The following is a 27,150-nucleotide window of genomic DNA, read 5'->3' as shown; positions in this document are numbered from 1 at the left end:
AAAAACAGCCACTCTATAAGTACAGGTTATTATAAACTATCACCATAACAGTACTTCACCAGATACTTTACCAGGTGCTTCACAAAGGTGCACACCTTTGGCTTGTGCCTTAGGCTACGTGCCGTGGATAAATCTCCCACGGAACCTGACGTAGGGATCAGTGAGCGGAGCTTGCTCCCACACCTGGACCCGAGTTGGCAGATGGGGGTGATGAGCGGAGCATGAAGAAGATGTAACAGTAATTGTGACCAAGGTGGCAAAATGGAAACTCTAAAGAATTCTCAGTTTTTGGATAGGGAGAGGTTTTTTTTTTTCAATGAGGGGAATGTATTTTCTTTCTTTAGATACTTAATATAAATGGAAGTTATATGATAAAGTACATGTTGATATTTAATAGTGGATTTTATTACAATAAAAATATGTTTACAAATTTGTCATCGTGGTGCTCTTATTGAAGTTATCATATGTTTGGTACTTTTTAACATATTTTTAGGAAGAAGTTAAAAAAACCTTTTTATTCCCAAAGACTATCATATGATTAACCATTACCGTATGATTCACAGGACTATTGTCTCTTATTTCTGTATTTCCTGTTACTGATAATAGGCTTGATCTCTCTTGCATTGTTCTAAGTCATGTAATCTAATTGATGTAAACTGCACTGAACCCTGGAAAGGGAATTTTAGCGGTATATAAGACCTAATTTGAATTGAATGGAATTTATAAATGATCTGGAAATGGGATTGACAAGTGAGGTGATCAAACTTGCAAGTGATGCATGACACAAAACTATTCAGAGTTGTTAAATCTTATGCGGACTCGTGAAATTGCAGGAGGGCCTTGGGAGGCCTGTCACCGATTTGTTGCACACAGCTGGAAGCATGACCCCACTGAGCCTACCTGTTATGTATCCACAGATGAAAGTTGCTGTTTGTGTCCAAGGTGGGCACAGATGGTTTTAGGGGAGGTTATGAAAAATTAGAATTTGGATTTTTGGATTCTGTTGTTGCACCTGGACCTATGGCTTTGGTAAGAATTATTGGAGTGTATCCTGTGAGCAGGGCTACTTATGAGCATTGATGATGTCACTTTAAAGCTGTGCTCTCTGCCGCCATCTGTTGGCTAGGTGACAAAAATCCATACATTAGACTGCAGAATTCAAGGAAAGGAAATAACATGCCAGTCAAAATTTCACCTTTTTTTGTATTTTACTTTTTTTATTCTTTAAATCTGTAGACGCTCCTTATGCAGTGTATTGCGCCACATATTGCAGACATTGGTCAAGTGTCATCTGCTGCTACATCTGGGCCTGTTACCTCTCTCTGCAAAATGTTCAGGTAAGAAGCTCTTGTGTGGTCAAGATTGCTTATCTTATATTTCAACAATTTTTATTGATGATCCAGCATGTTAAACATAGCCTATGAGCTCCATATACAACGAATTGAGTTTCAAAACGTGCTATTGAAGAACATGAGGATAAATTCCTTCATCAAAATTTTAACAATTTTCACCCCTCCCCATCCAGCTTTTCAAACCCCCCCCCTCCGGGTTTTATGTTCATAGTGAATGAGCTACAACAGATATCAATAAACAAGACAAGCCAAACCTCTTTGATCCTCTATCCCCTCCCAGTGTCAAACGTACCATAGCAAAGTAACAGAAACGGTAGCAGAAAAATATGTGCTGCAGATGGGGCCACCACTCTTAGCCATACCTGCCTAATGCTGACTAAAGATACCTACTCCCAACTGTACCTCTCCTCTCTCCCCCCATATGCTACGCCTGACTCCTATCTTACATAAGTACTGCCATACTGGGACAGACCAAAGATCCACTAAGCCCAGCATCCTGTTTCCAACAGTGGCCAATCCAGGTCACAAATACCTGGCAAGATCCCCAAAAGTACAAAACATTTTTTGCTGCTTATCCCAGAAATAAGCAATGGATTTTCCCCAAGTCCATTTTAATAATGGTCTATGGACTATTCCTTTAGGAAGCCGTCCAAACCCTTTTTTTTTAAACCCCACCAGGCTAACCGCCTTTACTGTATTCTGTGGCAATGAATTCCAGAGTTCAGTTACATGTTGAGCGAAGAAAAATTTTCTCCGAGTAGTCTTCAGTGCCCCAGTGAGAACCTGTTCAGAATCTGGCTACATGTTGTTGGTGAAATCGTATATAAATAGGCTTCCCAAATCGCAAGAAATCTCTGTTGCCTCTTAGGGGATAAATGTTTTTCTTGTGATTCCTAAATCTTAAGCTCATGGATCTTGTTCCTCCAGTACCAAAAGGAGGGGGGATGATCCGATACCCAATGGTTGAGAATGCATTTCTTGCCGAGGATACATGGCTTCCTCCAAATTAATTTCTCACCTGAAGTGCCAGTTCCCCATAAACTCTGGGTGCTAAAAATTGTTCATTCAAATGTGAAAACCACTCGATGCCCTAAAACAGGAGAAACAGAAATACAGCTTCCCAAAATGATTTGATCTGTTGGCACTGCCACATCCCATGATGATAAGAGACATCTGTCATCGCACATTTCCTGCAGCTTGTGGTGTCCACTGCCCCTGCATGATATGCTTGTCGCTGAGAGAAATAGGCTGTATGTACCGTCTGGCAATGACACTCCTGTAACTCTGTGCTGTGTACTAATCGAAGGGTTCAAACTTGCTTATCTTTAATTGCACTAACTGTAATCTGTGCATAATTCTTTCACTGTACCACACTTGTGGTTATGTGTGAGGGGTTAAATACTGAAAGATTTTATTATAAGATTTTGGTTTTAAGGCCAGTGCTTATCCTGTTTTCTGGTAGACAGTTTATCAAATCCTTGTCTATTGAAAACCACAAAGTTTATTGAGCTGTGGTTGGAAAGATGAAAGGAGAGTGCTTCCTCAGTACTAGTGTATATCTGTTCTATACCATGCAGTTTCAGCTTTGCTATTTCTTCTTGGGATGTATTTGTGGATACCTTTTTTAAGTGGCAGACGCACATCTTTACCTCTCACACTCCCTTTTGATCTGTTTATGCATTTTTGTCCTGCTGTGTAGGGTGGTGGAAGAAGGACTGAGCTACAGATTCCATGCCTCCTGGGCTTTTGTGCTTCAGATCTTGAGAACGTTTTTTGATGTGTCTGGGAAGTGGGCCCATCTCGTCATGAAGAAGGTAAAAATGCTGCGCCTCTGTAGGAAAATATAGTGCAGTGGCTCTCAAACTGGTGGTTGAGATCCCAAATGTGGGGTCCTGGAAAGATGGCGGCTCCTCCTCCATTGTGACTTATGCCCAATGATGAGTCGGTGAATGTTTACAGGCTTTCTCCACTCTTCCCTCATGAGTTCTCTCTTAAATAGGAAACCAGTGCAGAGGATTAGGGTCTGTGAGCACACACTGAAACTTGGGGTCCCCTGCTAACTGCTGTTCCTTATTGTCTACCAGGCTAGCCCAGAACTCATAGGTAATGCCCCTCAGCCAGCAGATAGAGACAGATACTTAAGAGTTATGATCTCGGGGCTATAAAAGGACCTGTACAGTATTTTCTTTTTTGTTTTCTTCTTCAGTGCCATATGTCTCCATTTACAATGACAAATAAAGCAAACAAAAGTACAACCTCCCCCCTTACAAAGGCAGTATGTGGGTCCACAAATTATATAAGCTCATAAGGACAAGATTAAATCAACCTGTATGTCCCAGGTACTGGCAGCAAAAAGCTAAATGGCTAAAAAACCATCATATTGACCACCATTTTGGTTCCTCCAGTCTACATATATGTCCCATATTTTATGAAAATTAGCCAACTGTCCAGTTAATTAGCTTGGTCATCTGGCAAACATAATCCATCTTGCATAGTAGAGAAGGTATATCAAGGTGTTTCCAGGTCGAAGCAAGGGCTATTTTACTTGAAGTAAAAAGGCTAGATGCCATTTTAGGATGATCAGTCTTCACTCCAAATGGTTTAAAGTGCAACAAACAGAATTCCACCCTTGCTGGGTATCAAATTCCCAGTATTTTGTAAACCATAGTCAACACCCGTGTCCGAAAAAGTTGTACTTTATGGCAAGATCGCCAGATATGATTATATTTATTTATTTATTGCATTTGTATCTCACATTTTCCCACCTATTTGCAGGCTCAATGATTCTAGGGTTCCACATTTTCTTCAGCGTAGTCCGGAGCCCTTTTAAAAACATTTTAGCAGTTGCGGGGGAGGGGGGTATGGTACCACCTATATCCTTTTTCGACTAAATTAGTAGCTATTGAGACTTTTAATAAGTATCAAATACTCTTTCTCACTGTCTCTGTTTTCAAAGTAGGTTCCCAGATGTTTCTACCAAAGGCCGACATAATATGTTAGTTGCATGGAGTTACACACCCTCTGCTTCTGCTCCCCCTCCCCCCCCATACTTGTTCTAATAAAGTCTCTGGTAGCCCAGCTTGTCCCGTGCCCTTCTGCTGGAGTGACCTAAGGTTTGTAGTCCAAAAGACTCCCATATACCAAATACAGGGTCAAAAGCCCCTGGGGCAAAGCTTGGTGCAAAGCATATTGCCATCTGTTGAAAGTAACTTCTATCTGGAAAGTCTTATACCATGTCAAAAGGGGATAACTCACTACTAAAGGTGCTCTTTTGATAATCTCCAACAGACGCTGTTTGGGGATCCACAACTTATCCCAGAGGGGTTCAGGTTTTATCCATTCTTGTTCTAATTTGACCCAAATGTTTGTCGGACTATGGAGCCATTTCATAAGAATACATAACTGGGCTGCCCGATAATACAGGCAAAAGGCTGGAACTCCCATTGCTCCTCTCCCCCCCTCCCTTTTTTTTTTTAAAGATTGGCATAGCATATCCTGCTGAACCCAGGGGGTGGGGGCGCTTTTTCCAGATATAAGAAAAGGTTGTCCTCCAGAGCTGAACAAAATAATCCTTCAAGTATAGCCACCTATCCCCCCTTCAATCTGTCCAAAACTCCGCCGTACGTCTTATCTACCGCGTGAACCGATACTCTCATATCACCCCTCTCCTCAAGTCGCTTCACTGGCTCCCGATCCACTACCGTATACAATTCAAGCTTCTCCTATTGACCTTCAAGTGCACTCAATCTGCAGCCCCCCATTACCTCTCTACCCTCCTCTCCCCATATGTTCCCACCCGTAACCTCCGCTCTCAGGACAAATCACTCCTATCTGTACCCTTCTCCTCCACCGCTAACTCCAGACTCCGCCCCTTCTGCCTCGCCTCACCTTATGCCTGGAACAGACTTCCTGAGCCCATACGACGTGCGCCCTCCCTGCCCATTTTCAAGTCCTTACTCAAGGCCCATCTCTTCTCTCTTGCTTTTGGCGCCTAACCACCTTCCCCATTCCCGATACATACACTGACTACATAGCTTATTACCTTTAGATTGTAAGCTCTCTTGAGCAGGGACTGTCCTTCCCCTTGTCTAAACTTGTACATCGCTGCGTAACCCTGGCAGCGCTATAGAAATGCTAAGTAGTAGTAGTAGGAAGGGCCAAAAACAGGTACAAAAGCGTAAGATTTTTCAGCTTCTGTGGAAAATTGGCTTCATATAAGTCCTCAAGGGTTTTAGCTACATTTATGCCTAGAAATTGAATATAATGGGTGGCCCAGCAGAAAGGGAAATATAAAAATAACCCCCCTGCTCTGAGGAATCCAGTGAGACATTAAAAACTTCAGATTTTGTCTTAACTGTCTTGACTGTATTATTTAGATTGTAAGCTCTTTTGAGCAGGGACTGTCTCTTTGTATCAGGTGTTCAGCGCTGCGTGCGTCTGGTAGCACTATACAAATGCTAATAATAATAATTATAATAATTAAAGCCTGAGACACTACCATACTCCTACAGTTCCAATGAAAAATCGAGGGCTCAATAAAGTGAGGAGGATGTCATCTGAATAAAGTGAGGAGGATGTCATCTGCAAACAACATAGTTTTGTGTTCTGTTTGACTTGCAGGGATCCCTGTGATATTCTTTTGAGCTCTAATAAACTGCACCAGCAGTTCAATCATAAGGGTGAAAAGCAAAGGGGATAGGGTGCAGCCTTGTCGTGTGCCCTGATGAAGCATAAAGGGAGGTGTATGAATACCATTAACTTTAAGGCATGCTAGAGGGTTGATATAAATTAGGTTTAACCATCCTAAATAGTGTCCATTGATCCCTACCCTTTCCAACACTGAAAACATAAATTGCCAATTAAAATGGTCAAACGCTTTTTCAGTGTTTAGGGAATGTAGAAGCATAGGAAGCCTCATAGACCTAGCCTGATGTAGTAAATGAAGGGTTCTGCGAGTGTTATCGAAAGTTTGCCTCCTTTTTATAAAACCTGCTTGGTCTTCACATATAAGAGAAGATAACGAATGCTGTAAATGATATGCAAGAATTTTGGTGAAGATCTTAGTCTGACCCCAAAAGTGAGACTGGTCTATAGGAACTGCAGGTCAATGGATTTTTCCCAGGCTTTAGCAGAATTGTAATTGCAGCCAAACACCAAGAGTATGGTAGCTCTTCAAGATCCTCCAGTTCATTAAAGACCCTGTGTAACAATGGTGCCAAGTATTTACTATAGCACTTATAAAATTTTATTTGTGAAGCCATCAGGGCCCAGAGTCTTCCCATTAAGAAGGGCCAAAATGGCCCTCCTCCAAATGAATCTCCTCTAAAGTAATAGGTTTATATAGTCTCCAGTTCAGCCGGCATACTTTGTCCAATGTCTGCTTCCATGGGTGCAGTGTCCGATTGGTATAAAATAGTGCAATACTGCTTAAAGACATTCTGTGTCCATTGTAAGGGTATGTAAAAGTCCATTTTCACTTTGAATGGAATAGATAAAATTCCTGCTGTCCAGCTTTTTTAGCTTATTAGCCAGGAGGCGGTTAGCTTTATTCCCTTATTCAAAGTGAACTTGTACTCTCTGTAATGTTTCCAAGACCTCTGTTAATTGGGCTCCCTCTCCCCTGAGTCGCTCCTGCTCCATTCAGGGCCTGGGTTCAAAATGGTGCTTCTTGACCCCTAGCAGTGGTCTCATGGTACTATTCTAGGGGTTAAGCTGCAAAATAAGTGTTGCTTCTATTCCCTACTAGACCACCAGGGAAATCCCTGGTAACGTTTGGGTTAGGTGAGAGGTGTTGGGAGATGTGTATGTGTTTAGGGGGCTACTTGGGAAGGGTTGGAAATGGGGGCCCAGAGGGCTATTTGATTTGTGTTGGAGGTGGAGGGGCTAGGGGGTGCAGTCCTCACCATAGGCATCTTAACAGATAGCAGGCCTGAATTGGGACCCATTGTCCTGGTGCTGCAGCCAGGAATAGTGCAAGGCCTGCTTTCAGGCATCAGGATGCAGTGATTTTTACATTTGTTTTGTAAAATCACTGCTCTTTGTGAAACTGTTGGGAAATCATGCACTCCTGCATGGCCTTCTAGGTATTTTACAAAGGGCTCTGCATTCAGTGGAGGTTCTTTTTAAAAAATAAAATACAGGGGCAATTGTACATGTCCTAATGTGCACGTCTCAATTCCTCTCTTGATGTCCTATGCAAAATGGCCTTGTAATTAGACTATAGCAGTTTTAGTTTGCTCATAGACCTTTAACACAAGCCAAAACTTTTTTTTATCAACAGCTGCTAGTTCATTCTACAGTGCTTAGCTGTGAAATAATTACATTTATAGCAATTTTAGAATCTGTTGCATTTCTCTTAATTTTAATGGGAAATAACTTTGCTCATGCTAAGGCTGCACTTGTTTTAAAGAAAGCATGAGAGATTTTTGTTTGTTATTTTTGGGGACTTCCGTGATATTTTGAATATATGATAAACAGCCTCATTGTATATTTTGTTTCTTTAGTAGTCTTCAGTGAACTGACTGTTTATTAACTTCTGTCTGTCTTTGCAAGTAAGTTTAAAGCAAATTGTGGAAGTGCTGGACTTGGGCACAAGAGAGCATGGAAGGGTATGGAGTTGACTGCAATAACAAAACAAAACAAAAAAAAAATCCCAGACAAATTTGAAAAGGACTAAACATTTAAAAGCCTCAGAACCCACCTGTACCTTAATTGTCAGGCTAACAGGTATAATGGGTAAAGTTACCTCATCGGATGAAAAAACCTCCCAGTTTTTAAATTTGTCAGTGTTAAATTTATGTGCAGTGCTGCAGGGCCGCCGAGAGACTGGGCCGGGCCCGGGACAAGGCCGCCCCCCCTGAGGGGGGCCCGGCACCACAGTCCCACCCGCCTCCGCCACCAGGCCGGGCCCCTTCCACCCAAACCCCCGCCATCAGAAGTGCTGTCTTCTGATCTTCGCTGTACTCTGCAGGGCTTCTGTGCATCTGACGTCCTGCACATGCAGGACGACAGATGCACAGAAGCCCTGCAGAGTACAGCGAAGATCAGCTGAGAGGAGCGCGTCTGTGTGGGCCGCGCATGCCGGAGTCAGAAGACAGCACTTCTGCTGGCAGGGGTTCGGGTGGAAGGGGCCCGGTGGCGGGTGGGACTGCGGCGCCGGGCCCCCCTTGGAGGCCCGGGCCCCGTGAATTTTGTCCCCCCCCTCTCGGCGGCCCTGCAGTGCTGATATTGTTCCAAACAAATCTTGGTGTAATAGTTATATCCAGTTCATTCCAAAGGAAAGATCTTCAACTATCACAAATGCAGTCAGTGCAAAACAATTTTCAAATTTCAATTGCAGTCAACTGGCCATTCAGAGTAATAGTGAAGTCACTTATCTGCATAAATTCAGCTCCTTGGTTGGGATGTCAGTATGCTTAATCTTACTGTGAAAGTGGGATGAGTCAGTTGATTATTTTAATTTGATGTAATAATTTTATTGTGCAAACATATTTGAATTTTATTTGGCTGTATTTGTTTAGTGTTATGAGTTCTGACGTTGAGAGGGACAGTATTTTTCCTTATCTAGTTACTGACACAATTTCTATCTTCTCCCAATGAGAATTTGACAGGAGACAGAATTTCTTGCTTTGTTTTGCTTCATATTTTCAAATTCTTTGTAAACCATCTTAGGTCAAGGATGCTTTCTGAAGCGCGAATATAGAATAGTAAATACATTTTCCATATCATCAAGCTGATCAATCCATAGACTGGTGGGTTGTGTCCATCTACCAGCAGGTGGAGATAGAGAGCAAACTTTTGCCTCCCTATATGTGGTCATGTGCTGCCGGAAACTCCTCAGTATGTTCTCTATCTCAGCAGGTGGTGGTCACACACAGCAGCAGCTCTGGCTAGGCCTCCAAGCCTAATCCTTAGGTTTTGTTGAGGCCTGGGGTTGAGGGCTCTTTTGAGCAAGTGCAAACCTGGTGGTGCCAGGTCCCTCCTTTTCTCCCCCCTCCCGCTGGCTCCGTTTAAAAAAAAAAAAAAATTTTAAACGTCTTTAAAGGCGTTTAATTCGACGTTTCTTTAAACGTTCATTGCAGCTACTCACTGGGACACCAGTTCGTTACAGCTCGGAGCGGCAAGCAGGTAATTTTACCTTTTTATAGCGGGCAGGGGGTTCCCCGATTCTTCTCCTCGTGGCATATGGCGTCGGAGGGCGAGGGCGCAAAGGGTCGCTCCCCGGATCGCTGGAGCGCTTCTAGAGGGGATGCGTGGGTTTTACAACCTGATTCGCCCTTGATGGGTGACAGTTTAGTGGCCGATGAATGTCCCGGTCGTTCCTCCGGCGTGGCGGTTTTTTCCCGCCATAAACGCCCATCCCCCGCTCCTCGCCTCCGCCATCTTGGCCGGCCACGCGGCTCGGACGGCTTCTTCGTGGGCCGCCCTTGAGGTTGGAGACATTAATGCCATGAACGCCCTTAATTTGGGCGACGGCACAAAGCGGCTAAAGTTAAGCGCCGTTCTTCCCGCGCGGCTCCTTCACGGAGTTTCGCGCCGGACGCCATTTTGGATGCGCAGCATGTCTCTCCCCCGCTATTGCGAGCGCCGGTTGAGAGTGCGTCTAGGGCTGTTGCCCAGGCTGCGGAAGTGCACTGTCTGGGGGGTTTCTCCCCCGAGTTTGTTTTGCTGCTGCATCAGGCTTTCCTCATGCAAAACGCTGCCCCTGCTCCCTCTTCTAATAAAGAGGTTGAGGTTCCCAGAGGTAAACGCCCTCGGGTTGATTTCCAGGCCTTGGAGGACTTTGTCTCCTCCGATGTAGATGAGGGCAGCGTGTCTGAGGTCTCCCAACGGTCCTTTGCGGATTCCTTGGAGGAGATAGATCCCCGCTCGGATGGAGCGGATGACCCCTCTGCAGCGCGGCTTTTTAGCCCAGAGGATTTGCCCAACCTGTTGTTACAGGCCATGGACACTTTAAAGATTTCCTCTCCGGAGGACGTCTCTCCCTCAGCCCCTGTTGGCTCTGCCATTATGCTGGGGACGTAGCGCCCGCCTAGATCCTTCCACGTGCATGATGCCATGCACACCTTAATTGCGGCTCAATGGGATGTCCCGGAAACGAGCCTTAAAGTGGCTAGGGCTATGTCCCGCCTCTATCCTTTGGCTGTGAGTGAACGTGAGGCCTATCTGTGGCCTACCGTGGATTCCTTAATCACTGCGGTGACTAAGAAAACGGCGTTGCCGGTGGAAGGTGGCACGGCCCTAAAGGACGCCCAAGACAGAAGATTGGAGGCGGCCTTAAGGTCGTCCTTTGAGGCAGCTGCGTTAAGTTTGCAGGCCTCAGTTTGCGGCTCCTATGTGGCCAGGGCGTGCCTGACTATGGTGCAGCGGGCTTCCCCCTTGGATCTTTCCTTGAGGGCTGATTGGCCGGCCCTGGAATCGGGCTTAGCCTATTTGGCAGACTTGCTGTATGATGTCTTGAGAGCCTCAGCTAAGGGCATGGCTCAGACAGTCTCTGCGCGGCGGTGGCTTTGGCTGAAACATTGGTCTGCTGACCACGCCTCTAAATCCCGCCTGGCTAGATTGCCTTTTAAAGGCAAGCTGCTCTTTGGGGTCGAGCTGGACAAAATCGTGACCGATCTCGGCACGTCTAAGGGCAAGAAATTACCAGAGGTCAGGGCTCGGGCTAGTACTCGTCCCGGTACCTCCAGAGGACGGTTGCTGGAAGCCCGTCGGTACCGCCCGGGCAAGTCGGGTTCCTCTGCCCCCTCTTCCTTCAAGAGGAATTTCTCCCCCAAGCAGCATTCCTTTCGCAGAGACCGCCGTCCCGGAGGTGCTCCCTCCGGTCCTCCCCCAGGGTCTCGTACCCAATGACGGGGCCTTGGTCCACGCCCCAGTGCAGATTGGAGGACGGCTGTCCTCGTTTCTGGGCGAGTGGACCACTATAACTTCAGACGCGTGGGTGCTGGAAGTCATCAGAGACGGCTCCAAGCTAGAGTTCTGCCAACCCTTAAGAGACGGGTTTGTACTCTCTCCCTGCAAGTCTCCGGTCAAGCTGTGGCAGTGCAGCAGACCTTGGACAACCTGATCCGCCTGGGTGCGGTCGTTCCGGTGCCAAAAAATCAGATTGGCAAGGGACGTTACTCCATTTACTTTGTGGTTCCAAAGAAAGGAGGTTCTGTCCGGCCTATCCTCGACCTCAAAGGGGTCAATCGGGCCTGGAAAGTGAGGCACTTTCGCATGGAGACTCTCCGCTCTGTTATAGCGGCAGTGAAGGCAGGAGAGTTCTTGGCTTCCTTGGACATCAAGGAAGCGTACCTGCATATTCCCATCTGGCCTCCTCTCCAACGCTTTCTGCGTTTTACAGTCCTGAGACGACACTTCCAGTTCAGAGCCCTCCCTTTCGGGTTGGCTACTGCTCCGCGGACCTTTTCCAAAGTAATGGGGGTCATAGCGGCCTTCCTGCTAAAGGAAGGAGTACAAGTCCATCCTTATCTGGACGTCTGGTTGATCCGAGCCCCCTCTTATGCAGAGTGCGGCAAAGCTATGGACCGGGTAGTTGCTCTGGTGAGCTCCCTGGGATGGATCATCAACTGGAAGAAGAGCCAGCTGCGCCCGACTCAGTCCCTGGAGTATCTGGGAGTTCGATTCGACACCCAAGTGGGCAGAGTGTTCCTGCCAGACAATCGGATTGTCAAGCTTCAGGCTCAGGTGGACTAGTTCCTAGTAGCCTCTCCTATTCGGGCTTGGGACTACGTGCAGCTGTTGGGCTCTATGACGGCCACGATGGAAGTAGTGCCCTGGGCCAGGGCTCATATGAGACCACTACAGCTATCTCTGCTGCTGCGCTGGACTCCGATGTCGGAGGATTATGCTGTGCGCCTTTCCGTGGACCCAGCAGTGCGCAAGGCGCTGAGCTGGTGGACGCAGACAGACAAGTTGTCTGCAGGATTGCCTCTGGTGACCCCGGAGTGGATTGTCGTCACGACAGACGCCTCTTTGATGGGCTGGGGAGCCCACTGCTTGGGAAGGACAGCGCAGGGGCTCTAGTCTCCTGCAGAGGCAAGTGGTCTATCAACCTCCTGGAACTCAGAGCCATTCGGTTGGTGTTATTGGAGTTCATCCCGGTACTGGTGTTGTAGCCTGTACGGGTCCTGTCGGACAATGCCACGGCTGTGGCCTATATCAACCGCCAGGGAGGTACCAAGAGCGCCCCTCTAGCCAAGGAGGCTATGAGTCTTTGCCAGTGGGCGGAAGCGAACCTGGAGCAGCTTTCAGCGGCACACATTGCCGGAGTCATGAATGTCAAGGCGGACTTTCTCAGTCGCCATACCTTGGAGCCCGGAGAGTGGCAACTATCTGCTCAGGCGTTCTTGGACATCACGAAGCGCTGGGGCCAGCCGAGCCTAGATCTGATGGCGTCATCGGCCAATTGCCAAGTGCCGCGCTTTTTCAGCAGAGGACGGGACCCTCGATCCCTGGGAGTAGATGCTCTTCTCCAACAGTGGCCGACACAAGAGCTCCTCTATGTGTTCCCGCCCTGGCCCATGTTGGGCAGGGTGCTAGACCGGGTGGCAAAGCATCCCGGCAGGGTAATCCTGGTGGGTCCGGATTGGCCCAGACGTCCCTGGTATGCGGACTTGATCAGGCTCTCAGTCGACGATCCTCTGCGGCTGTCAGTGGAGCAGGGCCTGTTACATCAGGGTCCCGTGGTGATGGAGGATCCCTCTCCCTTTGGTCTTACGGCCTGGCTATTGAGCGGCAGCGTCTGAGGAAGAAGGGCTTCTCAGACAAGGTCATCGCCACTATGCTGAGAGCGAGGAAGCGCTCTACTTCTACTGCTTACGCCAGGGTTTGGCGTATCTTTGCAGCATGGTGTGAAGCAGGCTCACTTTCTCCCTTCACTGCTCCAATTTCTTCAGTGTTGGCGTTCCTGCAAGAAGGTCTGGAGAAAGGCCTGTCGCTCAGTTCCCTTAAAGTCCAGGTAGCGGCTCTGGCTTGCTTCAGGGGCCGCCTGAAGGGTGCTTCCCTGGCTTCGCAGCCAGATGTGGTGCGCTTTCTCAAGGGAGTTAATCACCTGCGCCCTCCTCTGCACTCCGTGGTGCCTGCGTGGAATCTCAACCTGGTGATAAGAGCATTGCAGAAGCCGCCTGTTGAACCCTTGTCGAGGGCATCTCTGAAAGACCTGACGTTGAAAGCAGTCTTTTTGGTGGCTATCACTTCAGCCAGAAGAGTTTCCGAGCTCCAGGCGCTCTCATGTCGAGAGCCTTTTCTGCAGTTCACTGAGGCAGGAGTGACTATTCGCACAGTGCCTTCCTTCCTGCCCAAGATTGTTTCTCGCTTCCATGTGAATCAGCAGCTCTGTCTCCCTTCCTTTCGTAGGGAGGACTACCCAGAGGAGTACTCCGCTCTTGAATATCTGGATGTGAGACGAGTCATCATCAGATACTTGGAAGTGACCAATGATTTCCGGAAATCGGATCATCTGTTTGTCCTGTTTGCAGGTCCTCGTAAGGGTCTGCAGGCTGCTAAGCCTACAGTGGCAAGATGGGTCAAGGAAGCCATTGCAGCGGCTTATGTGGCCGCGGGGAAGGTGCCGCCTATCCAGCTGAAGGCTCACTCCACGAGAGCTCAGGCGGCCTCGATGGCAGAGGCCGGATCCGTCTCCTTGGAAGAGATATGCAAGGCGGCAACGGGGCTTCGGCTCATACATTCTCCAAGCATTACCGTTTGACTGTGGCTGCACGGGCGGAGGCCCGGTTTGGAGCTTCAGTGTTGAGGTCAGGGATTTCTATGTCCCGCCCTGGGTGAGTACTGCTTCGGTACATCCCACCAGTCTATGGATTGATCAGCTTGATGATATGGAAGGTAAAATTATGTATAATCATACCTGATAATTTTCTTTCCATTAATCATAGCTGATCAATCCATAGCCCCTCCCAGATATCTGTACTGTTTATATTCTGGTTGAATTTTAGGTTCAAGTTTAGCCTTCAGTTACTTCAGGAGGACTTCGTGTTCAAGTTCTTCTTTCACTTGGATTCTTCAAGAGTTGAGACGAGTTTGTGTTACAGTGAGCTGCTGCATTCCTCTCCCCTCCGTTTTACGGGGCTGGATTGAGACATAAATTCTGCCGGCACTCCCTCCCGCTTCGTGCGGCTGTAGGGCAGCTTTGTACCCCTCCCGCTTCGGCGGTGTTAGGGTCAGTCAGCTCCTCCCGCGGTTGCGGTTGCAGGATAAGCCAGATCCCCCCGCATCGGCGGGTGTGGTGTCCCTCCCCCGCTCCGCGGGGATGAGCTGGACGGATTCCCCTCCCCCACTTGTGTGGGGATGAGCTGGGTTAATTCCCCTCCCCCGTTTCGGCGGTGGTGAGCTGGGCAGAGTGTCCCTTCGTGGGTGTAATTCTCTAAGTGCTGAGTCCTGCGGATGGAGCTTTGATATCGACATACTGAGGAGTTTCCGGCAGCACATGACCACATATAGGGAGGCAAAAGTTTGCTCTCTATCTCCACCTGCTGGTAGATGGACACAACCCACCAGTCTATGGATTGATCAGCTATGATTAATGGAAAGAAAATTATCAGGTATGATTATACATAATTTTACCTTTTGTGCCAGAGACATGTAATAAAATTGTAAGAAATCCTGTTACTGAGAACGGAGAAGTTATTGGTTTGTGTATGCTTATATTGGTGGATGTTGGCTCATCTGTCCAAGAGTGAAGTTTCTTGGCATCGCCTCTGCATCACACATGTTTTCCTTGTTTCAGTGTCTGCAGTCACTCTCCAGTCTACGACACTCTTCTCATTTCCCGTACATTGGTGAGCTGGATCTGGCGGTAGGAGCTGCTGTTCAGAGCATGGGTCCTGAGATTGTCCTGCAAGCTGTGCCCCTAGAGATTGATGGAACAGAGTAAGTATATCTCTCTATATAAAAGGCAACACCAACGTTCTATGAAGCCTCCAGCCGGAAGTGTGAAGGGGGCGAGATATCCGGTTTTCCTATGAGTGTCTGCTCCGCCCTCTCTGTAACAGTCAGTGAAGGAAAACAGCAGAACACGAAATCAAATCGCTGGCTCTGTAACAGTGAAGGACTCAGAGGGGGGAGGGGAGAGAGGCCAGAGGGCAGGGACACACACACTCCCACATGCACACAGAAGAAAACATTGCTAGCCCCCGTTTCATTTGCATCAGAAACGGGGCTTTTTTACTAGTCTTATGATAAAGCTTGCAGTAGGCATGGAGAATGCTGGCTTGGCAGTCCTGGATTCTGATTGGCTTACACCCATCATTCATTACCCCTGAAGTAAGGATGAGTGCCACGACCATTCTTATATTAAAGTGATTTAGTTGTTTTATTTTATAGTTTGGAGTTTAAATGTTTTGTCACCTTTTGAGACATTGACTTGAAAATGTCATCTGACTATTAGTAATAACGGGCCTCTTTTAATAAACCACGTTAGCAATTCCCGGCGTAGCAAATGTGACACCGCCCATTCAGTTTGCAGGACCTGAGCTGTGCTGGGATAGACCCTCTAAGTGGCCGCAGAGTTAGCCCCAGATGGGCAGCTAGGCGTTTTGTGACAGTGGCAGACAGAATTCTCTCCCCTCCCACCAGTCACCTCCCCCATAAAACTGAGACCCCCCCCCCTTTCGTGGCCCCCACATAAACAAAGAATAGCAAGTCTTTCTTAAACAATAAACAATTTATGGCAAATTGTGGGTAAACTCTAGAACCAGTCATAACCTAGAAGATTGGTTCCCTGACCAATAATATTAACACACTCACAGAATTTTAAAATATACCTTCTTGGAGAGAAGGGCAAGAAATAATTTCCCTTTTTTACTCCCTTCAGCAAGTTTACCCTTCCAAACCTGGCTGAAATGAAGGCTAGCCTCTATGCTGTTGGGGTCTGCACAACATGAACTAAAGTTGGGTTAATGCCAGGCAATTCAGGGGTCTGCAGTGAGTTGGGAAAGATAAAGATCCCATTTCACCCTAGGTATATTGATGAGTGATGTGACCACGTAGCATCCTCTATTGTATTTTGCAGCTTTTCACAGAAAGTGACCCCATTGCAAACACTTATGGTGAAATTGCATTATCACAGTAATCGCATCCTGAAAACTTATAACAAGCGTGTAGTTAATATGCACACATATGTGCTTTACTGACGTGATAAAAATAACTAGTAACATTCTGTATTACACATGAATTCAGTACAGCTAAGGATCAAAATTGGTACAAATAGAAATGTGACATTTTAGGTAGGTAGATGAGTGGGCGTTTGATTCATGTTTGGTTAGTGGAGGATATGTGACATGACACGAGATTTTAAAAAGAATGGAGGTGTGTTTATTTTTCTGTGCTGTGAAGTTAAGCTGACAAATGCTCTGACTTTGATGGATATAGGAGTTGCCAGAAGCATAGATGGTATTTCTTTTCTTTTTTCTACCTGACTTCTCCTCTTCAGGGACAATTGTGAATTTCCTCAAAGCTGGTTGATCCCGGTGATTAGAGATCATGTGAAAAACACAGAGCTTGGCTTCTTTGTCAGATATTTCTTGCCTCTGGCAGCCACCTTGAAGAACAAAGGTAATTAATGCTAACTTGGTAATGAGATGCACTCCTATGGTTAGAGGCATAAGGTAGCTTTGAATGCATATGTTTCTGGGTAGTTTGAGTTTCAATTTTAGTTTTATTTTTGTGTATTGCAGTTATGAGCCACTCATTCTGGTGATTAAAATACAGAAAACTGGGTATACATCTCATTGTATTGCTTATGATACGTTAATGCCTTGTACTTTGAACGATAAGACAAGAAGACATTTTATACCAGTCATCAGCCAGTATAGTCTCTTGCAGTATTTGCTCTTGTGAATTTCCTTGTTTAAGGGACTGAAACAAGAGTGGGGAGTTTCTAAAGGTTAGAGCAATAAACAATACATCAGAAGTGCTGCTGGGACCATTTTTAACTTGGTCAGAGGCTTTATACCCTTATGTACCTGGCTGCACTTGAATAATAACAGTAAAACTGCTTCTCCTTCCTGCTTATTTTGGAGGCTGATTCAGGGCCGCCGAGAGCCGGGTCCGGGACAAGGCTGCCCCCGGCCCCCCCCCACCCGAGGTCACCGCCCACCTGAGATCGCTGGGCCCTGCCCACCCAAGGTCGCCGGGCCCCCCTCCACCCGCTATCGGGCCGGGCCCTCGAAACTAACCTTAAGCCTCCTTTCACTTCGCAGCAAGCAGCGGCAGGGCAGACCTCTCTGGTTCTGGGAGTGATGGAGGGCGGGCCAGGCGGCGGCGCCGCCGGACCCCCGGACTTTTGTCCCCCCCTGTCCCCCCCCCCTCTCGGCGACCCTGGGCTGATTTACAGGTCATGCATCAAATCTGGCCATCAAACTGTAGATATCAGTGTTTGCAGTTGAATACAGATCTTAATGTTTTTTACATGGGGTTCAGTGTGAGAGCCAAGACCATCTCTCGACAAAGTGGCAGACACCCTGTCAACCTCCACCATCCTATCTCCACCTCTTCCCAAGTTGTTAATCACCCCCTATACTTCCTCTGGAGGCTTGGTTGTGATTGGCTTGAATAGCTGTTCTGTCTTCTAATACCACATAGCTCATAGTAAGTTTGAACTGTATGGTGGTCTCTTATTATGAGAATAGAATGGAATTATGGGCAGCACATTGCTCAGATGCACTGAGAGCTGTGTAGTACAGATATTAAACAGAACTGTTATGAATGAAAATTGTGTGTCGGAGGAGGGTGAGATTACATATTGGGGAAAACTCAGGGGGCCACAGTAACAGTTGAGATGGGCCTCAAAAAAGCCCTGTGTGTGTATGTGTGTGTGTGTGTGTATATATATATATATATCAAACATATAAACGGCGAGTGACCGTACTCACTCGCAAATGCGCAGTAGAGACCTCTGCCCCGCCCCCGCATCAATACGTGATGACGGGGGCCGGAACACAGAGGGTCTGTACTGCGCATTTCTGAGGGAGGGACACCGCCGTCTAACGCTCCCCCCACCCGAGTCGCCGCCGCCACCCACCTTCTACCCGGTCGGGCCCTCGCTCCACTATTGAAACAGCGAGGGTCCGGGAACGCAGCACTGAGCTCTGCTGAGCTGCCGACATCGCCCTTCCTTCTTCTTCTCTGCCTCTGTCCCGCCCTCGACGACGTTACGTCACACGAGGGCGGGACAGGCAGAGAAGAAGAACGAAGGCCGACGGCAGCTCAACAGAGCTCAGTGCTGCGTTCCCGGACCCTTGCTGTTTCAATAGCGGAGCGAGGGCCAGGCCGGGTGGAAGGTGGGTGGTGACGGCTCGGGAGGGGGAGGGGCAGCGGCGAACTCGGCGGCGGGGGCGGGCCTTTCAACCCCCCCCTTCCTATAATAGCCCGTTTTTACGGGCTCAAAGGCTAGTATATATATATATATATATATATATATATATATATATATATATATATATATATATATACACATACATACATACACACATGGCTTTTTTTGAGGGGGTACTTGAGTACTGGCACCTTTTCCATTGACTGCTAAAATTGATTCATGGTCCCTATGTTTTAATGAAGGGGCCGCGCTATTTTATAGTGTGTTTCCTCCCAGGAATGATTTAGTTGGTACTGTATTTTGGGTAAATCCTTACATTCTTTCTTCAGGCTGATATCTTTGCTTCTGTTTTGTGCTTTGTTTTTTAATTGGCTGCAGCCACTGAATTGGCCCAGGCTGGGAGAAATCTGGAAGCCAAAATCTATGATACTCTTCAGTGGCAGGTAAGAAGTACTCATTATACTGCTATGATGTGGTTTCACATGTGGGGTGTAGACTAGAGGCATAAACTGTAGAAGTGACATACTGGGTTTCTCTCCAACATGTTGCTGAGTTTATTCCAGGCCACAGGACTCTCGGGGTCTGTTTCCTTACCTGATGTGGGATCAGTTATTGCACTGGAACACTGGGATGCAGACACATTTGTCCCTAAACAGGGAGGCAGAGGTGTAACAAAGCACGAATTAAAGGGAGAAAAAGCCCATAGCAAGGAATTGAGGGTTAAAAGAATGCAAGTATGGCTAGGTATAGAAAAGGGAGGAACTGTGAGTCAAGAAAGAGGAGAAGCTTTAGAAATGAGGGATAAAAACAATAACAGTGAGGAACAGAAGGAATACCCCCAAAAATTGATAAGACACAGGTTTGGAAATGCTATTTTGCACATCAGTGCAGTAGGGCAGTCTAATGTTAACGGTTTTAACAGCTACAGATTAATCACAGGCACCAAAGTTAGCTGTTTTCTGTGGAGTGGAGGAGTGGCCTAGTGGTTAGGGTGGTGGACTTTGGTCCTGGGGAACTGAGGAACTTTTCGATTCCCGGCACAGGCAGCTCCTTGTGACTCTGGGCAAGTCACTTAACCCTCCATTGCCTGCCGCATTGAGCCTGCCATGAGTGGGAAAGCGCGGGGTACAAATGTAACAAAAATAAAAAATAAAGCAACAAAAATCTAAATAGAGAGATTAAGTGATTTTTAAAAGCGCAACTTAAGCATTTTTAAAAAGAGCAGGGTTTTGCAAAGACTGAAAATAAGGCAATCTTTTTGAGCAATTAATGCAAATAAATGTAAGTAGCCAGAAATGTTTAACATTTATCTAGACTGATTCTTCAGTACACTTTTACCTCAGTTCTTGGGAGGCATAGTATTAAACTTGTGGATCCAAAAAGCAGGACTGTTATCCCCTCATATTTTCTCAGCCAGAGACTCCTGCTGAGCAGCTGAACTACCTGAGCCCAGCCCTGGTTATTACCAAGTGCCGGGCAAGGTTATTTTTCTAAATTTCTAAAGGTACTTTGTAAAAAAAGCTAAAACTTCTAGCAATTTGTCAATTAGCTTTCATCAGTCTAATTAAAAAAAATATTTTTATATAACTTTTTGTTCATTTTAGGGCTACATATTTAACACATTAATAACGCGATTAACATGTTAAATATTTAATGCCTGTTAAAACTTTTAATGCACATTAATGGCAGGTCTTACCCTCCTGTAGCATTGCTCCATTTTCTTCTCCATCGAACTTCCACCCTTTGCAGTGCTGAAGGCTGCATCTCACCCTCTCCAAGCCTGGTGGGGGGGGGGGGGGGGGGGGGGGGAGTGCAGAACAGAGAGAGAGAGTGAAATTTGCAGACTACGGCAAGAGGAGGGTCCAGGAAATGCAGAAGTAGATGCTGGGAGAAAGGGGGGGAGAGAGATGTGGACCTTGGGTGGGGGAGGATTCAGGAGCTCAGGAAGAGATGCTAGGAAAGAGAGACAGAGATGCCGATGTGTGGGGTTGTTTGAAATGGACAGATGCTGGAAATAAAGAATGGAAAAAACAAAGAAGGGAGATGGTAACTGTGGCATGGAGGAGAGGGAATGAAGAAATGGTGCCCATAAGAGGGGAGGGGAAGGAAAGAAATATGGGAGGAGATGGTGCCCCTGGAGAGCAGGGCAAGGGGAGAGAAGAGATGGAAACTAGATAGATTTAAGTAGGAGAAAGAAAATTGATTGTGAAGTGAAGGAGGAGAAAAAAATAAATAGTGAATAGACAGGAGGCCGTAGAAACAGAGTTCAGAGCACAGCAGTATTCATAGCACAGGGAACCAGAGACTGGGAACAAGATGATTATAAAGATAAAATGACCAGACAATAAAGGTAAGATAAATGATTTTATTTTTAGTTTAGTAATTGAAATATGTCAGTTTTGAGAATTTACATCTGCTATCTATATATCGCACTGTACAGGAGGAAATGTGAGGGGGCGCTTTATATGATTATAAATTTTAATCGCTGTACAGCCCTACTTAATTTTTCTGCATGCAACATAGAATTAGTCGACTTTATCCATTTTTGAAATGTTACCCCTGCTGTCTCTCAGTGATGGTGAGGATATTGTAGATTTCTGAGGTGAATGCTCCTGTAGGTGAATTTGAGCTCTCTCTTTTCCTGATCTTTGACATTTTCACGTTCTGAGATGCATCCTCATCTTGCTTTCCAGATCTGGACCATGTTGCCAGGGTTCTGCACCAAACCCACTGATGTTGCAGCCTCTTTCAAAGGAATAGCACGCACCCTGGGCCTGGCCATCAGTGACCGAGCAGATCTGCGGCTCACTGTCTGTCAGGCACTGCGTACACTCATTAACAAGGGCTGTGAAGCTGGTAAGCAGGCATTGTATGTGCTAATGAGAGAGCCATGATGGCAGTAAACCAACATTGCTCACTTTGATGAGCAAAGACCATAAAGCCAGTAAACAGGCCACAAGGCACTTTCTTCTGAATTTGATTGATTGTACCCACCCCCACATCCCCATAGCAATTTGGTAGGTTATAAGCTTTGTAAATAAATAGCTCATTGCCTCCATCTAGGATTAGGTGAGACTGCTCTGCTTTCCTTTTTTTTTGTCACATGAATGCTCAGTTGCATTCTTAACTTGTAATGTGGATGCATGCATTGTAGTTGGGCAGTGTTTGGTGTACAAGTTGACGTTCAGGTTTGTATGCTAAGAGCATTTCTCTTTGCTCTTCCTGGCCATTTCTGGTTCCAGAGGTGTCTGAAAGGGCCCTGCAGGTGTTGGTCTTCTCAAGGTAGGAGAAATCATGCATCCTACTGTAACTGCGTTTTTGGCTTAAAGCTAGCATGGGGTCTTCTGCTGAGAAGGTGAGAACAGTGGTATCTTTTTATATAGATATAACTGTTTATTGAAGAGCTAATGTTCAGATTATTTAATTTTAAATAAGAAGACTAAAACTGGTCAGGACATTGTGTTCAAGAGCTGAATAAAACTTGTTGTATAAACCCACTTTATCCTATGAATTCTTCTGTCTGTGGTTAGAAAGTAGTTAAAAGTTAATGGCCAAGTAGCACAAGAATGTTTCATTAACTTCTGATTTTTCTTTTACAGATGTTGACCGTGAGGAAGTGAGCCGATTCGCCAAGAACTTCTTGCCGATTTTGTTCAATGTTTATAGCCAGCAGCCTGAGACTGGGGAAGGCACAACTTACAGGCTGCCTGTGCTGGAGACAATCAAGGCTTATCTAAGCATCACTGACCAGAAGGTGGGGGACCTGATGGTGAAGCCGTAGATGTGGAGTGGGGATCAGTTTGCTTAATGTGGGAGACTTCTTTGGTTTTTGAGAACTGCACCAATCAGCAGCTAGCGCAAGTCCCTGCAGCACAGTGAGAAGGGACATGCTTAAGACATCTTTATTATTTAATATTTATTTAGCAGTAACACTGGATCAAAAAGGAAACGGCAGCTCTTCCCTCATGTGGAACCTTCCCCCCCCCCCCCCCACCCCAATTTAACACAGAGATGGGGCTCTGGAGTAGCATTTAGAAGCACTGGTTCTGCTTTGTCTCTTGCAAAAAAAAAAAAAAAAAGTCCTAAATAGTCTGATTTAAAATGTTGAATGAATGTTCTGCTACATGTCTTATTTGTGTAATTGCAGCGATAAATAATCTATTTATTCTAGGGAAACTCCTTCTCTCTCACCACATAGCTGGTTTTCACATTCCAAGCAGACTTGATGGGGTTGAATAAGAGAACCTGTCTTTCGCTGTTAACAGAAAAAAGCTGTCTAGGTTTCTGGGTGACCTTAGGTGTCATCCTTGTGTTGTGTTGGCTATTAGCTGTTTTGCTTCAAGTCTTTAGCTAATGATGCAGTGTATGTAGGTGGCTAGTAAATCATTTAATCTGCCCTTTTTTTTTAATATGTGTTTTTTTTTTAAAATATAATCTTTATTATAAACCACTAACAAAATACAAACTGCCAAAGAACCAAGAAAACAAGCCAAGCGTAGCAAGGTCACTAAGCACAATCACATGGTGGTAGTTTTCAATTTTTAACCCTTCTCTCCCACCCTAGCGTCACCCACATAGAACAGGCAATCAATCCGGATCTAGATCACATAGGCTAACTTTTCACAGCGACCCAGACCCTTTTTTAAAATATTTATTGGAGACAAGTTAAAACCAGAATTGCAGAGCACAGGTCCCTATGGTACAAGAAGTAGTAAACATTATTTATTTATTTATTTGGATTTTGCTCACACCTTTTTCAGTAGTAGCTCAAGGTGAGTTACATTCAGGTACTCTGGATATTTCTCTGGTCCAGGAGGGCTCACAATCTAAGTTTGTACCTGAGGCAATGGAGGGTTAAGTGACGTGCCCAAGATCACAAGGAGCAGCAGTGGGATTTGAACTGGCCACTGGATGTCAAGACTGGTGCTCTAACCACTAGGCAAGTCCTCCACCAAACAATATTGACAATAACATCAACTATTACAACTCAATTTTAAATAATAAAGAAACAGGTAGTGCTCCTCTGCCCCCTCCTCAATCTGATTATCCTACCTCAAATTGCAGTTTCCAGAATTGCCAGATAACCAACCAAATATGTTCCTGCCTTATGTTTTTAAGATTCTGCTAAGTGCCTTCAAGAAAGAGTCCCACGTTTGCAGGAACATTTGCCTTTACTAGACTCTAAATGTCCCATCCTAATTTTTTCCATGGTCACCGATGACAACATATGTGATCTCCATGCAACAAGAGAGAGTTTCGGGAGAAAGCCAGTTCAATAGAATACTTTTACAGGCCGATAAAGTTGCATGCTTGAGGAAACCTTTAGCCCCATTAAGAAGAATTCAAAAAGCCCAGGTGTGGCTTATATGGTGAATCCCCACAGATTTTTGAAATATGACTACACATGAGAGTCCAGAAATGACAAATTGTAGAGCAAGACCAAAACATATGACCCAATGTATGGGCCTGATTGTTTATGACACTCATATAACTACTACTACTATTTATCATTTCTATAGCGCTACAAGGCATACGCAGCGCTGTACACTATACACAGAAGATAACCTGTTGTGAAGTAACATTTCATCTGCTGTATACTCTAGAAGTATCTGGTGCTTGATGGATTTAGCTTCTGTTGACATGACTTAAAGACCCAACTGCTCTAGCTGCTTGAGCTGCATGTGCGAAGGTTAGAAACATTGGGTACTCTGGAACCGAATTGTCATGGCTTAAGAAGCCCAGTCTCAGGGAAAGAGTACAAGACCTCATTTAGATGTATCTGAGAAGACCTGCCTTATTTTCTGTTGCTTATGGTTTTCATGTTCATGGTATGTGTGATTTACAGATGATCTGTGGATTCCTGGAGAAAGCATGCGAGAAATTGACTGATCCAGCAAGTTCTGAGTTTACCAAGTAAGCCTCCATTTTTCTAAAAGTACATCCTGCCATGGGGAGTTTAAAGTTGAACTTGTGATATTACATTCTCTGAGGCGTATTTTCAAAGCACTTAGTTTCTATGGAACTTTGGAAGGCTAAGTGCTTTGAAAATATGCCTCTATGTCTCACTTTTCTAACCCCTCCTCAAGTATATTTACTGCAAGAGAACTGCTATACTGGGGAGGGGAAAAAGGTTCTGGAAGGCTAAAATGGAAACCCGGGTGGCAACATCACTGTATGCACCAGGGAGTGCTTTCACTGAACTTGCTGCTTTCATTGTGTTCTTTAGGATTGTCTTCAGTGCAGAAAGTTTGGCACAGTGCTTCAGGAAGTATTGAGGTGTGTAATCTGTTGAGAAACTTCTGTATAGCAAGGGTAACTTTATAGCGATGTGCTAGGCTGTGAGGTCACACATGCATGTATTTTGCATCTGATTAAGGCAATGTGCACTTATGTACCTTATGTGCCTTTGGTTTACCCATGTACAAATAGGTGCAGGCATTTGCACCAGCTTAAGTTTGAGCCCTGAGACCACCTACACATATACCATGTAAAGTGCATATATTTCACTGGGCAATTTTCTAGGCATCTTCTTGAGAATCTAAAATACTGTTCTACATGTTCAAGATGCTTTTAAATAAAAGGGAAAGGGGGTAGGACTTAATTTACCACCTGTGACAGAACAGTGTGTTTTAAAACTGTAAAATTGTCTTTAACTTTTGACATGCATTTTTCTAGTTTGGCCAGCAGGTGGTGCATATTTTATGTTAAAACTGTTATAGAAAAGAGCATGCCCTCTTTTAGTTTCACTTAGTGAAGAAGTGAATCTACATTCCTGTGAGCAGTATACTTTTAAAACTTGTTGACAGGGCTCTGATTGGCCTGGAATTTAAAATTACCCAGCAATTGTGGCTAGCTGTTGCTTCAGTCTTAGCCCAGGAGAAAATAGAGAGAGAGAGATCTGTTTACTGAGGCTCGGTGAATTATATGCAGGTACTTTCTCTGTCACAATCTAAGTTTGGAGAGACTATCTCTTTGCTGAGGCTTGGAGACATATTTTCAAAGCACTTAAAGACTTACAAAGTTCCATAGTAACCTATGGAATTTTATAAGTCTAAGTGCTTGGAAGATGAGCCCTTTGGTGAATTAGATGCAGGTACTTTCTCTGACACAATCTAAGTTTTAGTACCTGGAGCAATGGAGGGTTAAGTGACTTGCCCAAGGTCACAAGGAGCTGCAGTGGGAGTCAAACCCAGAATGCCAGGATCAAAGTCCACTGCACTTACCATTAGGCTGTTCCTGTTATTGTTTGCTGATTGCACATTTTTGTTCATTGTTCAATTTTTAAGACAACAAATAATAGTTTATTGCCTCTGCCTGTCTGAACTGGTAAAGAATCCTGGTGGTTTGTGTGCTGGTCTGTGAGTGCTTTCTGGGAACTGTGGGAGCACTGGGAGTGTGGCCCCAGTAACCTAGAAATCACTGGGGATAATTTGAGATCTGGAGACTCGCCCAGAGGTGGTTGTGATCCAGTCAGTATAGAGCACAAGCGGCAGATGCAGGCTGACCTGAGCTGTGCTGGAGATAGACCCTCTGAGTGGCTGCAGGGTAGCTAGATGTTTCGTGACACTGCCTTTCTGTGGTTACAATTAAAGTGATCATATTATATACAGGTACTTATTTTGTATCTGGGACAATGGAGGGCTAAGTGACTTTCACAGAGTTACAAAGAACTGCAGTGGGAATTGAACCCAGGTTCTCAGATCAGTGCACTAACCACTAGGCTACTTCTCCACTCCAAATTACCTCTTACATTTCTGTTTATACATTTCTTTGAGATCACATTCTTTATTAAATCCTTTTTTTGTCTCTCTTCAATGCACCAGGAATGCCATGTTAGATCTGGTTATAACCATGGTTCCAAATGCAGATGAATGTTCAATGAGTAGGACGTACTGCACCATTCGTCCTTTCCTGGAGGTGAGACTGTTCTTCTCCTTTTCCAGAGACCAAATCATCCTCACCAGCATGCCTGAGACTTGAAGGCTGGACCAGTTTTTAATTAAGCATTTTCAGTGGCTGTTATGTTTTAATCTCGCACTGTGCTTGCCTGACAGGATTCATCCTTAGCAGCTCAGTTAGATTCCTCAAATTTTTAGTGGGAGAGGGCTTCTCCTTTCCTTTGTTCTCTTCATTGGAGGAGATGATCACATTTTGAAGTTCTTTATCTTCTATTTGTTGTACATTATGGATAAGTTGACTAAGTGTGTTCCAGCCTGGTTGTACTTTTACTACTGTGAATTTATTCATTCTGGGACTTCACATAAGGTTGGTTTATACCCAGAAGCAAACTTTTAGTGGAATGGTTCCTTAATTATGGAATAAACTTCCTCAGAAGCTGAAAGAGGGGGATTATCTAACTTAGATGTCACTTAAAGACCTGGTTGTTTAAGCAGGTGAGTCATTTGAGGGCTAGTTGAGCCCGTTAGGTAGTACATGGTAAGTGTAGATATATATTTTTATTGC

At 45.5% G+C, this 27,150-nt stretch overlaps 1 protein-coding gene across 1 annotated transcript in view; it reads left to right on the top strand.

Annotated features, from left to right (window-relative positions):
- The window catches only part of RRP12 (ribosomal RNA processing 12 homolog), a 156,606-nt gene that overhangs the window by 49,345 nt on the left and 80,111 nt on the right, over window positions 1-27,150 (top strand). Inside the window, exons 12-20 of the mRNA XM_030202877.1 lie at window positions 1,237-1,337; window positions 3,052-3,166; window positions 15,100-15,242; window positions 16,804-16,925; window positions 19,066-19,130; window positions 21,381-21,543; window positions 22,287-22,441; window positions 24,533-24,600; window positions 26,511-26,604. Coding sequence (XP_030058737.1) covers window positions 1,237-1,337; window positions 3,052-3,166; window positions 15,100-15,242; window positions 16,804-16,925; window positions 19,066-19,130; window positions 21,381-21,543; window positions 22,287-22,441; window positions 24,533-24,600; window positions 26,511-26,604 — 1,026 coding nt within the window. The remainder of the gene's footprint in view (window positions 1-1,236; window positions 1,338-3,051; window positions 3,167-15,099; window positions 15,243-16,803; window positions 16,926-19,065; window positions 19,131-21,380; window positions 21,544-22,286; window positions 22,442-24,532; window positions 24,601-26,510; window positions 26,605-27,150) is intronic.

Source organism: Microcaecilia unicolor, chromosome 5, assembly GCF_901765095.1.
Source record: "Microcaecilia unicolor chromosome 5, aMicUni1.1, whole genome shotgun sequence".
In the NCBI taxonomy this organism is placed as follows: Eukaryota; Metazoa; Chordata; class Amphibia; order Gymnophiona; family Siphonopidae; genus Microcaecilia; species Microcaecilia unicolor.
The sequence above is the reverse complement of the archived record's forward strand: the minus strand, read 5'-3'. Positions and strand labels throughout refer to the sequence as shown.